This window comes from Hippopotamus amphibius, chromosome X (assembly GCF_030028045.1).
Source record: "Hippopotamus amphibius kiboko isolate mHipAmp2 chromosome X, mHipAmp2.hap2, whole genome shotgun sequence".
Lineage (NCBI taxonomy): Eukaryota > Metazoa > Chordata > Mammalia > Artiodactyla > Hippopotamidae > Hippopotamus > Hippopotamus amphibius.
In genome coordinates this window covers 81,800,864-81,816,206 of record NC_080203.1, presented here as the reverse complement: position 1 = coordinate 81,816,206, position 15,343 = coordinate 81,800,864, and the positions used below count along the sequence as shown (strand labels likewise).

The 15,343-nt window shown below is 40.4% G+C and overlaps 1 protein-coding gene across 1 annotated transcript in view; it reads left to right on the top strand.

Annotated features, from left to right (window-relative positions):
* Positions 1–15,343, top strand: part of HEPH (hephaestin) — a 119,883-nt gene that overhangs the window by 32,055 nt on the left and 72,485 nt on the right. The window contains exons 10-15 of the mRNA XM_057719108.1: positions 459–670; positions 1,639–1,789; positions 4,139–4,351; positions 12,420–12,633; positions 14,190–14,329; positions 15,106–15,237. Coding sequence (XP_057575091.1) covers positions 459–670; positions 1,639–1,789; positions 4,139–4,351; positions 12,420–12,633; positions 14,190–14,329; positions 15,106–15,237 — 1,062 coding nt within the window. The remainder of the gene's footprint in view (positions 1–458; positions 671–1,638; positions 1,790–4,138; positions 4,352–12,419; positions 12,634–14,189; positions 14,330–15,105; positions 15,238–15,343) is intronic.

Sequence of the window (15,343 nt, the reverse complement as noted above, 5' to 3'; positions counted from 1 at the left end):
TATACATGCATACACATAGAGAAGAAAAAGTGCTCAACAATTAGAACCATTCAAAGATGAAACAGACTATGATGGCAGGTAGTGAATCTTCCATCTCTGGATATTTTGAAGCAGAGGTAGGACTACAAGAGGAGATGAATGTGTGTTTTTAAGTGAGGAATATTCCAAATAAGTTTTAAAAGTCCTTTCAATCCTTGGGTCCTATGAGTTTGGAAAACTGAAACATATGAAAGTTTAAATTTCCCCAGTTCATATCACAAGTAGTGACAGAATCAGAAATCAAACTGTAGTCTCTTGACTCTTACTCAGAATCCTTTTTAATATTCTATATTCTACGTTGCTGTCTCTCCTACTGCTGCTCCAAAATGCCTTTGTAGATTATGATCTTTACTCCACTGTTTGTAGATGATGATACTCACTCTAGCCAATGTGAGTAATGAATTCTGTTTTTCCTATAGGCTCATCTCACCCTGGCTTGGTGGCTAAGCCCTTTGAGAAAGTAACATACCGCTGGACAGTCCCTTCCCACGTTGGCCCCACTGCTCAGGATCCTGCCTGTCTCACCTGGACATACTTCTCTGCCGCAGATCCCATAAGAGATACAAATTCTGGTCTTGTTGGCCCCCTGCTGGTGTGCAAGGCTGGTGCCTTGGGTGCAGATGGCAAGCAGGTATTTTCAGGGTTTCTGGATGGAAAGCCTGCTAGGAGGAGGATGAGGCTGGGTTGCTGAATAGGAGTTAAGCATGGAACTGGGTTCTCTAAGTGAAGGAATAAAAAAAAAAACAAATTATTGAATCAGAAATTAATAGTTGGTGACCTCATGCTATTTTGCATCCTATTCTTTTGTTCACAAACACACATCTTCCTTAGTCTCTGTTCCTTTCTATTTTATATTCTCACGTCCCTTCGTTTTTGTTTTTTTTGTTTTTTTTGTTTTTTTTAACCACAGTGGCCGTTAAATCTTGCTCCTAATTCCTAAATCTTCCCTGCTATTTTCTTGTCTTCTTTCATATCCAGCCTGTAAATCTTAGCTGTTTAACCTCGGGAAAATTACTTAACCTCTCTTTGCCTCAGTTTCCTCATCTATAGTAAAGCGTTAGATATGGAAGAAGGTATCTTGAGTTTCTGTGAAGATTAAATGTACTTAGCACATTATCTGATACCTAGTAAACACTAAGTAAATGTTAGCAGTAGTAATAATAATATTACTAAAATTAATAATAAAATGATAGTATGTTAATAATTAGTATAATTACTTTTTCCTTTATTTTCCAACTTCTTCCCCCTAAGAGTCCCCCTCTGATCTCCCAGCCATCTTTCCTCACTCCTGCCCCCAGTTGACTCCAGGCTCTCTTCTATCACACTCTGTACCTCTTCATCATAATCCTGTGCTTCTTCGCAGACCCTCCAGTCTTACCACTTTATCCTAACCTCCTTCACCATCTGCAGTTTGAGGTTACCTGAGGAAAAACTTCCTAGCAACAACTGCAGCCCTAGGCAGGCGATATGGGCTTGGTTCTGTGTTTGGAAAAGGAAATGGGAAATAATCAGGGATCACTGGGGTCTGGAGCTGTGTAGTCCACAACTGCTGAAACTGTTGTTATTCCCCCCCTCTGTTTTCTTCCACTGGGACCACAGAAAGGGGTGGATAAAGAATTCTTTCTCCTTTTCACTGTGTTGGATGAGAACAAGAGCTGGTACAGCAATGCCAATCAAGCAGCTGCTATGTTGGATTCCCGACTGCTCTCAGAGGATGTCAAGGGTTTCCAAGACTCTAATCGGATGCATGGTATGGGGAGTGCTATTATCCTAAGCTACAACTGAGAGGTTATAAGTAAAATCTAACCTAGACTTAATCATGATCCATTCCTGAAAACATTGATCCTATTGCTCAGCTCTGCCCAAGAGACAAGCTAAATTGAAGGATTGAACCTAAGACAACAGATCTTATACTTAGCATTTCTTGTACTTTGGTCTGTGTTACGTAGTATGAGAGACACTGGGAGAAAGGTACTGTGAAATGATTGCACACAAAGAATCCACTAGAGAATGAGCAGAGTAAGCTGGGATGATAATTTTCCAGTCTTATCTCTTTCTCTCTTATCACCCACTATCCTTGCTTCCCAACTCTATACTCCAGCCAAACAGGTATATTTTCTCTAGATAGACATACCTTGTACTTTTCTGAGTTCATGCTTTTGTAATGCTCTGTCATCTACTTGAAATGCCCCTCCTTACATCTTTGTTCTTAGCCTGTGGAAATTCTTCTCATTTTCTAAGGCCCTACTCAAAAGCTACCTCGTACATGTAACCACTTCTTATCACCCCATCCCAGGATAATGACACCCTCTCCTGAGCGTCTACTGTATTTTTATCAGACTCTTTTAATAGCAAGTTCCGTACACTCCACAATATTATAGTTATTGTTTATGTGGCTTTTGGCTTCTGCTAGAATGTAGTCTCCTTGAAGGTGAGTATTATTTGTTGTTTGTATATACTTTACATGGTCTAATATATAGTAAATAGCTATTGAACCAGTGAACTACTAAATTAATGAGCAGGTGGGTGGGTGAGTGAATTAATGGGGAGACATGGTCCAAGTTTGAAAGGAGCTCTCAGCATTTTGCAATGAAATGATACTAAGAAAACCTATGAAAGAATTATAGAATATCCAAGACATACTATAATTAAGTGTTAAATTGTGTAGAGCAGCTTTTAATGGACATAGAGGTCAGAAGAGGAGAACATTAATGAGGAACAATCCAATTAAAGGATTCCTGGAAGAAGGAAGTCCTTGACAGGACCTTGAAGTTTGAATAGGTTTGCAATCAAACATTATAGGTAGGGGAAGCAGAATCAAGAGGTTAGCGATGTTTCCATCAGCATCCCAGGGGATTACCAAATAAAACTAATGATTAAAGCTGGTTCCAGGGGATGTAGGAACATTGAAGAGGGATTGGCTTCAGGTAGGCCTCCCTGTATTTTTGGGGGGAGTATACAGGGCGGGAGGGGGTCAAGAACCCCCTTTTGGCTTTTGGCTCCATCTCTTCGTTCTCACTACCAGTCAGTTACATCAACTGGAAAAAGTAATACAGTCTACGAACCAAGTTTATTCCAGTCTGAATTTATTGGGCACCTGATAAGTACTAGGTAACATGCCAGGTGCTTGGATACAGAAAAAATTATGTGCTCCCTGCTAGGTCAATCTAGTGTGGGAGATAAATTTGTGAGCAAATCATTGGACTGTGTGCTAAGTGACATTTCAGAATTTTGTGGGCAGAAAAGTTTCAAGGAAGCCAGAAAGAGTGTAATAACTCTGCTTCACAGGGTGGATGATATTTCAGCTAGTGCATCATGGCTGTGTAGAAGTTTTCTGTAGAGACAGACCAGAGGGAAAGTTTATTCCAGGCAGAGGGTACAGCATATGAAAAGTCAACAGGTATTTTCTAAATGCCTGCCATGTTTAAGACCTTGGGGATGTAGAGGCAAATAGAGCTCACAGGATAATGGTGTATATGTGTGTGTGAAATAGAATGGGAGAATAGATTATAGGTAGGAGTACCAGGGAGGTGGCTTTTGTGGGAATTCAGGCCAGAGATGATGAGAGCCAGAACCAGGGCAGTGGGAGTGAAGATGAAGAGGAGACAGATTGAAAGCTGAGGAAGGAACCTTGGGGAACTCCCACACTTTACAGAAGCATGGAGAATGAGTACAAGATGGAGGAGGAACAATCAGAAAAGTTAGAGAACCAGGGATGAATGGTGCTACAGAAGCCAAGGGAGGAGAGTTTCAAGAAAGTGGGAAGAAGAGAGATTGATACTTTGTGTGTGTGAGTGTGTCTGTGTGTGTGTGAAGGAGTTGTGGGAGTGGAGAATAGTTCAGTTTTACCAGGATGTGAAGAATGGTGGAGGTGGGGCAGGAGGTAAAGCCAGAAAGGTCAGTTGGGCCCTTGTCCCAAAGAGGCAGATCTTTATAAGTAGAACTAAAGTGGCTTAGGGAAGAAGGCAGAGGAGTTGAGAATGACTCAGAAATTTCAAGTTGTGGGAAACCTTAGTATATAGCTGATGCCATGCTGCTGGCTGGTGCCCGAGTAGTCTGGTCTCATCTCCCCATCCTGTCTTGTGTTTTTGTTTTCCAGCCATTAATGGGTTTCTGTTCTCTAACCTGCCCAGGCTGGACATGTGCAAGGGTGACACAGTGGCCTGGCACCTGCTTGGCCTGGGCACAGAGACTGATGTTCATGGAGTCACATTCCAGGGCAACACCGTGCAGCTTCAGGGCATGAGGAAGAGTGCAACCACGCTCTTCCCTCACACCTTTGTTATGGCCATCATGCAGCCCGACAACCCTGGTAAGTACCTTAGCAGCTGGCTTTAGGCTGAGAAACTTTGTTGGGCATTGGTTGGGTGAGGTGGGGTGGGGGTCTAGTGAAGAGAAAACAAAAGTCAGGTTGAGGGTACTTGGGAAATTTTGAAAACAGCTGTGTCTTCTCCTTCCTCAACATGTGCCCCATGTTTTAGTTATTTGGATTCTTTTCTCAGCAGCAGGCCAAATAAAGACCTGAAGAAGCTCTTTTCTGGAACAACAGAAGAGAAGTAGGGATGCTGCCCAACATCAGGCAATTCTTGTATAGGCAGATGATAGTCTTGGCTGCATAGCCCCTTGGCCATGTAGAGATTCTATAGGTATAGTTCTTGCACTGGAAGAGAGGTCCATGAAATGTACCTATAAGTGCTTCCAATTCTGACATTCTGTGAGGATTTTTGAAAACTTTTGGTGGGAGTGGGGTGGGGTGTGCTGTAACAGTTTCAGCCTAGGAATCAGAACACAGGAACTTCTAGTCCAGGCTGTGCCATTAACTTGCTGTCCAATTTTTGTCTAATCACTTCTCTTTGTGGCTAGATTTCTTCCTTCTTTTCTTTTTTGTTCATTTTTCCCCCTCTCTCCCTCTCTTCCTTTCTTCTCTTACTTTCTTTGTCTCCCCTTCCTTCTCGCTCCTCCTTCCTCTCCCTATCTTTCTTTCATGACAAAATTTGACTAGAATGTTTCTTCAAATTCCATCCGTGTCTGACATTTCACAATGTAGCAGTAATTTCTCTTTGCATTTCCTAGGGTTATTCTTTTCTCCAGGCAGTAGGTGGAAATAGTGTTTGTAAGAAAAATCTGTCAGTTCCATGCAGTTCCCACTAAACTTTTATTTTTGTTCTGTACATTCCATTCATATTTGAAAAAATAAAATTCCTTAAACAAAGCAAGTTTCTTTGACAACTTAATAATTTCAGACTGGCTCTGGGTTTGACAAAAACTTGACATAAAGCAGTCTCCACAGACTTCTTGGGTTTTCATTTCTGCCCATCTACCTAGGACACTTCTTGGTCAAGGAGAGTTGTTGTTAGCAAATTAAAAGCAACCATGAATGGGACTGAAAGGAACAATAGAAATAAATGCTTGTAGTGAGTTCTGGGGTGGGGAACTTCTAAAAAAGAAAGACCCTTCTCTCTAACCTTGGACCCAAAGCTAAATCCTAGGTTTAATCTCCTTCCTACAAAATAATCCAGGCTCCCCAGCCATGTCTATATGCCTCTCTAGGGCTCACTCTTACTTTGAATGAATGAAATTTTTTTTTGTGCCACACTAAGGCCCAAGGACAGTGACTGTGGATGGCTTAAAAACATAAGGGGAGAGGTAGTGAATGGGTTTATAAGAGTAAAGGCTTAAAAGGTTACTCTTGGTCAAGATTCCTGAGTTTTCTTATTAGAAAAAGCCCAAACTCTTTACCTTTGTATTTTCCAGTCCTTTCAAACTCTCCTCTTTCTGAAGAATTCCCGAGTCATAGAATGTTGGAACTGGTAGAGCCCCTTTGAGATAACATTATTTCACTTATTTTATTAATGGGAGGAAGAGATAGAAATCTGGAGGGTGAAAATGATTTTCTCAGTTTGGGAATGTCAGCTCTATTTTTCTTCCTCTTGCTCCTTCTCCATCACTCCCTCTTGATTCTTACTCCTAGGTAATATCTTTAATCTGAAGTGTCCTTCATTCTACCCCTGAGGGTTTAGTCTCTGATTAAGACTGAAAAAGACCATTGTGAGTGGCTCTCCCAAGAGAGGACAAAAGCACCAAGTTAATGGAAAAGCCAGAACCAGAATCTGGCTTTAGAATTCTAGAAAAAGGAGTAGCAATGAAGACTGGTGTGTGTGTATATATATATAATCAGCCTTGCAAATGACTAAAAAACATCACCATGGAGATTCAATATGTTGTTTGCTGAATGTTTACAATTATGTTTAACAAAACAGAAGAACAAATGCCCAGAAAAAATGCAGCAAGATGCTAAGAGTGTGAGTGTTGTGAGTTTATTGGTAAATTTTTTAAATCCTCTTTTTGCTTTGCTTTAAATTCTAATAATATTTTAATTTCAAATATTAATTACTAATAGAAAATATGTTTTTGCTTTAAAAAATATCCTGAATAATACACTTTAGCTCTTCCAAAGGGACCACTGATACTAGAGCATTGATAGCCAGGGAAAGTGGCAGATAAAGAGGCTAGAGCTTGTAATGTGCTATTTTCCACCAACTTCATGTTAGATTTCTCAGCAGCAAAGAGAATATTTGTTACTGCTGTGGTCCTTCAGAGTTTCTTTCCTGTCTTTTACCATTGGAGCTCATTCTTTATTCATTTATTTTTCCCCGTTTCCTACTGTCTTTTCTTTCCCCATTACTTTTTCTCCCTTCTCCCTTTTTTCCTCTTCCTCTTTCATCCTTTCTTTCTGTTTTGCTTCTCTCTCTTTTTATTTCTCTCTTCTTTTTTACCTCTTCTTTCCTTCATTCTTCCCTTTTTCATCTATTTTTCTCCTATCTTGCCTTTTATCTTTCCTTCTTTTCATTTTCTCCTTGCATTCTTTTTATCTTTCTTCTTTCTTCCTTTCCTTCTTTCTTCTTTTCCTTCCCTTCTCTTTCTTTTTTCACTCCTTTTTTAATCTTCCTTTAATTTTTCCTACCTTTTTTGGCTTCCCTTATTTATTTTTGTTTTTAATCTTCTTTTCTCCCCTTTCTTTTATCTTTATTTCTTTTCCTTTTCCCTTCTTCCTGTTTTCTTTTCTTGTTTTTCCTTTTCCTTTAATCTGTATCTTTCCTCTCTTCTTGTCTTTATGTTTCTCCTTTTTTCTTCCACATTTTTATTTTACCTTTCTTTTACAATTAGATTTTCCCCAGATGTAGTAAACATCTGTTTTCTTCCACTTGTTGGTCTAGATGCTAGGAATGTGAGGATGAATGAAGCAGTTGACAGTGTGAAAAGGAGATAGGTACGTAAACAATATTCACAATGCTATGATAATACTATCAGTCAAGAGCTATAGTAACACACAGGAAGTTATAACAAATTCTGCCTGACTTGTGGAGTGAAGCTTTCCTAGAAAAGCAGACATTCAAACTAAGCTTTGAAAGAAGAGTAAACTGTTACCAGGCAAAGAAAGGGGAAGAGTGGTGAAGAGGCTGTTATAGACAATAGGACATGAAAGCAGCATCTGCTTAGAGAGGGTTTCATAGATTGATTTTATTCAATGGTTCTCAGCTAAGGTGATATGATAAAAGGTGTTTGGAAATGTGTGGAGATACTTTTAGTTGTCACAGTGACTGGGGATATGGAGGTATGATACTGTTGTTTAGAGAGTAGGAGTCAGATTTTACAGCTTTCTGTAATATGTAGGACAGTCTTAAACAATGAAGAATAATCCCACACAAAATGCTAATACCAGCCTTGTTGTGGAACACCAAGAAATAAGGTTTAAGAGGAGGTAGAACAGGAGGCCCTTGCAAGATATGATGAGAGCCTGACAATGGGTGGGAGCAATAGGGAAGGAGAGAAGGGACAGAGTTAAGGGATATTTGAGAGAGAAAAGACAAGACTTTGCTGAGGGGCTGAGCAAGAAGAAAAGATGTCTGAGGTTTTCAGCTTGTGCGTGATGGATGGTGGTGTTATTAACCAAATGAGCAAACACAAAAGCAAGGAAAGGGTAGCAAGGTTTGGGTAAAAAGCACTCATCTGAGGGCATGTTGAATTTTAAGTTTCTAGTGAAATTCAGCTGGTATGGGCTTTACAGTAGATAGCTATGGGTAGAAATGTAAACATTGGAGGAGAAGTCCAGGCTAGAGAGAGAGATTTGAGTGTTTTCATAGTTGAAGTCCTTTAGCATGTAAAGGTATAGGAAATAAAACTTAAGACAGGAGATAGGATTAAGATGGCAGAGTAGGAGGACGTGCACTCACTCCCTCTTGCAAGAGCACCAGAATTACAACTAAATGCTGAACAATCATTGACAGAAAGACACTGGAACTCACCAAAGAAGACACCCCACATGGACAAAGGAGAAGCCTCAATGAGATGGTAGGAGGGGTGCAATTGCATTAAAATCAAATCCCATAAATGCTTGGTGGGTGACTCACAGATGGGAGAACAGTTATACTGCAGAAGTCTACCCAATAAAGCGAGGGTTCTGAGCCCCATGTTAGGCTTCCCAACCTGGGAATCCAGCAATGGGGGAAGGAATTCCCAGAGAATCAGACTTTGAAAGTCAGTGGGATTTGATTGCAGGACCTCCACAGGACTGGGGGAAACAGAGACTTCACTTTTGGAGGACACACAAAACAGTGTGCTCACCAGGACCCTGGGGGAAGAAGCAGTGACCCCATAGGAGACTGAACCAGACCTACCTGCTGGTGTTGGAGGGTTGCCTACAGAGGTGGGGGGAAGCTGTGGCTCACCAAGGAGACAAGGGCACTGGCAGCAGGGGTTCTGGGAAGTGCTCATTGGCGTGAACCCTCCCAGAGTCCACCATTAGCCCCACCAAAGAGCCTGTAAGCTCCAGTTCTAAGTAGCCTCAAGTCAAACAACCAACAAGGTGTGAACACAGCCCCACCCATTGGCAGACAAGCAGATTAAAGTTTTACTGAGCTCCACCTACCAAATTGGATTAAAGTCCTACTGAGCTCTGCCCACCCAGCCCTACCCACCATCAGTCCCTCCCATCAGGAAGCACACACACAAGCCTCCTAGATAGCTTCCCCCACAAGAGGGCAGACAGCAGTATCAAGCAGTATCAGCAGTATTTCATCTTATGGAACTGAAAACCATAGCCACAGAAAGATAGAGAAAATGAGAAAGCAGAGGACTTTGTACCAGATGAATGGACAGGATACAACCCCAGAAAAACAACTAAATGAAGAGGAGATAGGCACCCTTACAGAAAAAGAATTCAGAATAATGATGGTGAAGATGATCCAGCACTTTGAAAAAAGACTGGAGGCAAAGATTGAAAAGTTTACCAAGGACCTAGAAGAATTAAAGAGCAAACTAACAGAGATATGCAACACAATAACTGAAATGAAAAATACACTAGAAGGAACCAATAGCAGATTAACTGAGGCAGAAGGATGAATAAGTGAGCTGGAAGACAGAATGCTGATAATCACTGATGTGGAAAAGAATATGGAAAAAAGAATGAAAAGAACTGAAGACAGCCTAAGAGACCTCTGGGACAATGTTAAATGTGCCAACATTCACATTATAGGGGTCCCAGAAGGAGAAGAGAGAGAGAAAGGACCCAAGAAAATATTGGAAGAGATTATAGTTGAAAACTTCCCTAACATGGGAAAGGAAATAGCCACCCAAGTCCAGGAAGTGCAGAGAGTCCCAGGCAGAATAAACCCAAGGAGAAACATGCCAAGACATATAGTAGTCAAAGTGACAAAAATCAAACAGAGAAAAGTTATTAAAAGCAACAAGGAAAAACAACAAATAACATACAAGGGAACTCCCATAAGGTTAACAGCAGATTTCTCCACAGAAACTCTGCAAGCCAGAAGGGAGTGGCATGATATATTTCAAGTGATGGAAGGGAAGAACCTACAACCAAGAATACTCTACCCAGTAAGGATCTCATTCAGATTCAATGGAGAAATCAAAAGGTTTACAGACAAGCAACAGCTAAGAGAATTTAGCACCACCAATCCATCCCTATAACAAATGCTAAAGGAACTTCTCTAAGTGGGAAACATAAAAGAAGAAAAGGATCTACAAAAACAAAAACAAAACAATTAAGATAATGGTAATAGGAACATCCATATCGATAATCACCTTGAATGTAAATGGACTAAATGCACCAACCAAAGACACAGACTGGCTGAATGGATACAAAAACAAGGCCCATATATATGCTGTCTCCAAGAGACCCACTTCAGACCTAGGGACACATACAGATGGAAAGTGAGGGGATGGAAAAATATATTCCATGCAAATGAAAATCTAAAGAAAGCTGGAGTAGCAATAGTCACATCAGATAAAATAGACTTTAAAATAAAAATGTTACAAGAGACAAGGAAGGACATTACATAAAGATCAAGGGATCAATCCAAGAAGAGGAGATAACAATTATAAATATATATGCACCCAATACAGGAGCACCTCAATACATAAGGCAAATGTTAACAACTATGAAAGAGAAAATGCAAGGCAGAGATAGAGACACAGATGTAGAGAACAAACACATGGACACCAAGTGGGGAAAGCAGGGAGGGTTGGGGGGGATGAATTGGGAGCTTGGGATACCAAATTGTACACTCTAAATATATGCTGTTTATTGTCTGTTAAAAAAAAACAAAAACAAAAGAACTTAAGACAGAAATTCAGCATTTAAGTGGTAGAATGGAGAAGATAAACCAGAATAAGAAAACAGAAAAAAAAAAAAAAAGATTGGTCACAAAGGTAGGAGGAGACTCAGTTGTCAAGGGCAGAAGAGTGTTGAAAAAAAAGCACCTTGGGGACTTCCCTGGTGGTCCAGTGGCTAAGACTCTGCATTCTCAATGCAGAGAGCCTGGGTTCTATACCTGGTCAGGGAACTAGATCCCACATGCCACAACTAAAGATCCTGTGTGCCACGATGAAGATCCCGAGTGCCACAATTAAGACCTGGTGCAGCAAAATAATTAAACATTAAAAAAAAAGAAGCACCTTGGACAACAATGTCCATATGTGATAATGTGCTGGTCCCAGGTCACATGATTCTTTCAGAAAGTCTTCTATTTGTTCCCATTCCCTCCAGTGATCATCAGACTTTTTTCTCCCTAAGCTATGATTTTGGACAGATTTTTTTCAAGAAGTCTATAAACTAGTGGAAAGGATTGCCTTTTAGGGAGAGGAGCACTTAGTCCTTAATCATGTGATTTAGATGTAAAGTGTTTTAGGAGTAGAGAGGCCAAGAATGTAGAGACCAATGTGGGCCAGAATAGTCAGGGAGGACTTTCTGGAAGACATTAATTGGGTCTTGGAGAATGAGTGAACTCTTACAGATATTTATGGGCAGGTCTATCCCAGAAAAGTAATAATAACATGAGCAAAAATTCCAAGATAATAATGAGATATGTGAGTGGGGCAATAAGGGACAAATTTAGTTATAGCACTGGTTGAATTTGGGACAGAGTGGAAAGTGGGATTGCATCAGTAGTTTAGAGCTAGCTCATAGAGGCCTTTAAAAACCAGGAAGAATTTGTAATGGTGGTATAGGCAGTCAGCAGTAAAGGAAGAAATACTCGGAAAAATGTTGTAGGAAAGTTAGCTTCTCCTGATCAATAGTCTATGAGCCTTTGTGTTCTTGACATAGAAATCTGGATCTTGAGATCAGATCCAGGCAGCTCTACAATTCAGATATTTAAGATTGATATGCAAACATTTCATTGTAAAAAACCCAGGGAAAGGCATTCCAAAGCTCTCTGATGTAAGCATTCTTGTGATCAAGAAGTATATATACACCCACTTTCATTTCTTTGGGACTTGGTAGGAAAGGGAAAAAAATTGGTTAATGCATTCCTTCAAATAATAATTACAGCTTTATTTACATATAGTTTCACTTATTGAACATTTACTCTATAATGTGCCAAACAACATATACATATCATTGTGTTTAATTCTAAAACAATCCTGTTAAGTAAGTAAAATGCCTCCCACTTTACATGAGGAAGCTAAAACATACAGAGGCTTAAAAATTTCCTGAAGGTTGTATAGCTAATAAGCATCAGATAGGGTGACCAACAATCCTAGTTTGCTCAGAACTGAGGAGTTTCCAGGGATGTGGGACTTTCAGTGCTAAAACTAGAGAAGCCCTTGGTAAACAGGGAGGAGTTGGTCATCCTAGTGGCAGGTTTAGTTTTAAACCCAGAGAGTGTAATTTAGGCACCAGAGCTCTTAATCTCTGTGCTCATTGCTCTCAAAAAACTTGTAGTAATCTCTTATCTAATGCATTGAAAAACCTTATCTGAAGCTACCCACTCTCTGCAATATTCCTAGAGAGAAGTAGGAACTCCCTCAGGCACTACACGGGGGTATTCTGATTCAGGTTTTGCTCTCTGTTCCTACCTCAGGGACATTTGAAATTTACTGCCAGGCAGGCAGCCATAGAGAAGCAGGGATGAGGGCAATCTATAATGTCTCCCAGTGTCCTGGCCACCAAGCCAACCCTCGTCAACGTTACCAAGCTGCAAGGATCTACTACATTATGGCAGAAGAGATGGAGTGGGACTATTGCCCTGACAGGAGCTGGGAACTAGAATGGCACAACCAGTCTGAGAAGGACAGGTAAGGCTTCAGAAAAGAAGCGATCACACTTTCAGAGACTCTGGACCGTTTTACTGAAATGAAGGAGAATACTGAAATTCTGAGCTGAGGAGGCACTTATCTAAAGTCATCTAATGAGATACAAACAAATCTAGAGCAAGGACTAGAACACAGGTAAGCTGGAATTCAGTGTTTCGTCTGTGTTGCTATACTGTAGAGCCGAAGTAAAGATCTTGTCCACACCCTCATGCTCTCAGTCTTGGCCTCCTTTCCTCTGGTTAACTAGAAGCACTGATATTGGGGCTTAAATTTTATAGGGAATTTACTCAAGGGACTGAATATCCAAAACTCAGCTGTCTCTTGCCAAAATATCATTAAGACAGAGGCTAAACTGTAGAGCAGAAAAAGCCCAAAAGAGTGGCTTAAATATGTTAGAATCTTATTTCTTGCTTACCTACAAATATGAGCAGTTTGGTGCCAATAGGTGAACTAGTCACCCATAATACTTACCTTCATCTCTGGAACTAAGACAGCTATTCCAGTTGTAGTCATTTCCAGCTATCAAGAAAGGGGGGATTAATCTGGGGCAGGCATCATTGTCTGTGAGGCAATGACCTGAAGTTGTATTCATTACTTTTTCTCATACACCATTATCCTGAACTTATTCATATGGCCACACCTAGCTGCAAGAAAGTATGGGAAGTGTAATCTCTGGTTAGCTAGCCACTTACTCAGCTAAAACCTAGGTGATTCTATTACTAAAAAGAAAAGAGGGGAGAATGGAAATTATGGTACAGTTTAGCAATTTCCACTGTAGTTTATTTTTGGTGTTCTCACTACTCTTTGCCAATTCTTTATGTTGGTTGTTGAAGATTTAAGCCTTCTTGCTAACTTGTTCTGCAAACTAGAAAAAAATGAATTACCCTTTCTGGGCTCTGATTTACCCATTTAAAGTGATGTGGTATAGTTGAAAGAACTTGACCAGACTTTAATCCAAGCCCTGGCTCCCTTTCTAGCTGATAGTGTCAATGAAGATAAGGTCTCTTACCTCTGGATCATTGGATTCCACCTCTAGGACATACATACCTCATCAGCCTATTGGGAATGTAAAATGATAAAATGAATAATAAGGCTCTTTGTAAACAGAAAAATGTCCCATAATGAAAAATCTGTAAGATTTCATTTTCTTCCTACCTTTCCCCACCCCTTACCCACCAGCAGCAAAAGCAGTTAGTATTCACCTACCACCTGTTCCTTGTCCTTCATCAGACTAATTCCATCTAAGACATCATTAAGGCTGGAGCTAGAGTTCAGGGCTTCTGATTCTTATCCCAGTGTTCTTACCAGATTAATTTTACTATAAATTCCTAACTAGATGATGACAAATAAGGAAACAAAAATATTGAAATCTGCCATCTTTAACTGCAGATACCCAGCCAAGGTGGGTAATCTGACATTAGAAGTAGGCCTTGCCTTCTTATATCTGTGACATGAGGTTGGGTCTGACTTAGCTTTCTCATATCTAAAAATGAGGGGTTAAGGGCCAGGTGCTGATACCATTCTTTGGATTCCTCTAGTTATGGTCACATCTTCCTGAGCAAGAAAGATGGACTCCTGGGTTCCAGATACAAGAAAGCTGTATTCAGGGAATACACTGATGGTACATTCAGGATCCGACGACCAAGGACTGGATCAGAGGAACACTTGGGAATCTTAGGTAAAGGAATTTCACTTCCCTTCTAATGTCTAGAAGTGTGTCAGGCTCCTAGAGAGGCTATGTCATATCAGGAAGGTTTCTCCATTCTCCACTATCAGTTTTCCTTTTAACATAGTGGAACTATGGTCATATTTTATAAATCACCCATGAATATAAGCAATAAAATGGGGGGAATTCATGAATTCTGCTGCAACCTGAGCCAGGTATTTCCAGGCCTCTATATCTAGGGATCTGTAAGGGTGATGAATTTTTTTAATGCTAAAAGCAAGGGAACTTAGGAACATCAAAGAGTAGGGAAAATGGTACAGGGAACCAGTATTATCCTTACAACCTTGCAATTATTGCTATAGTTTCTTCCCTTTTATAGGAGCCAATGAGCTTCCTCATCCTTTTCCTTACACAGAAGGGACCCACTGGTCCTTGAAGAGAACCCAGCAATTTAGTATTCTGTGTCAAACTCTCACTCCTTACCAACAATGATTCGACAGAGTCCTGATTATCTATAACATTGGGCTATTATACAAAGAAAGTTGAGGTGGAGAAAGTGGGAATAATTAAAGGCATAATCTTGTTGTTGAAGTACTTTTATCCTGTGGGTAGCAGTATCAGTTCAGGGATTCTCAATTTAAAAATGGAGTCAGTCATGACTTTCAGTCTTGGGACCCTTTCTTGGGGCAAATCCCTAATTCTAGGAAGAACCTGTGTATATCCCTTCCTTTAATACCCCTGTTCCACTCTTCCACTAATGAGGCTTTTTCTCCTTTTGCATATACCAGGTCCACTTATCAAAGGAGAGGTTGGTGATATTCTAACTGTGGTGTTCAAGAACAACGCCAGCCGTCCCTACTCTGTGCATGCCCATGGAGTGCTAGAATCCAGCACTGGCTGGCCACTGGCTGCTGAGCCTGGTGAGTGGGAACACTTAGTGAAGAGACATAAGATGTGGGGCATCTCTGTTTCAGCCCTCTGGCTTGTTCCTTTTTTTCTTTTTTCTTTTCTTTTAATATGCTCTTA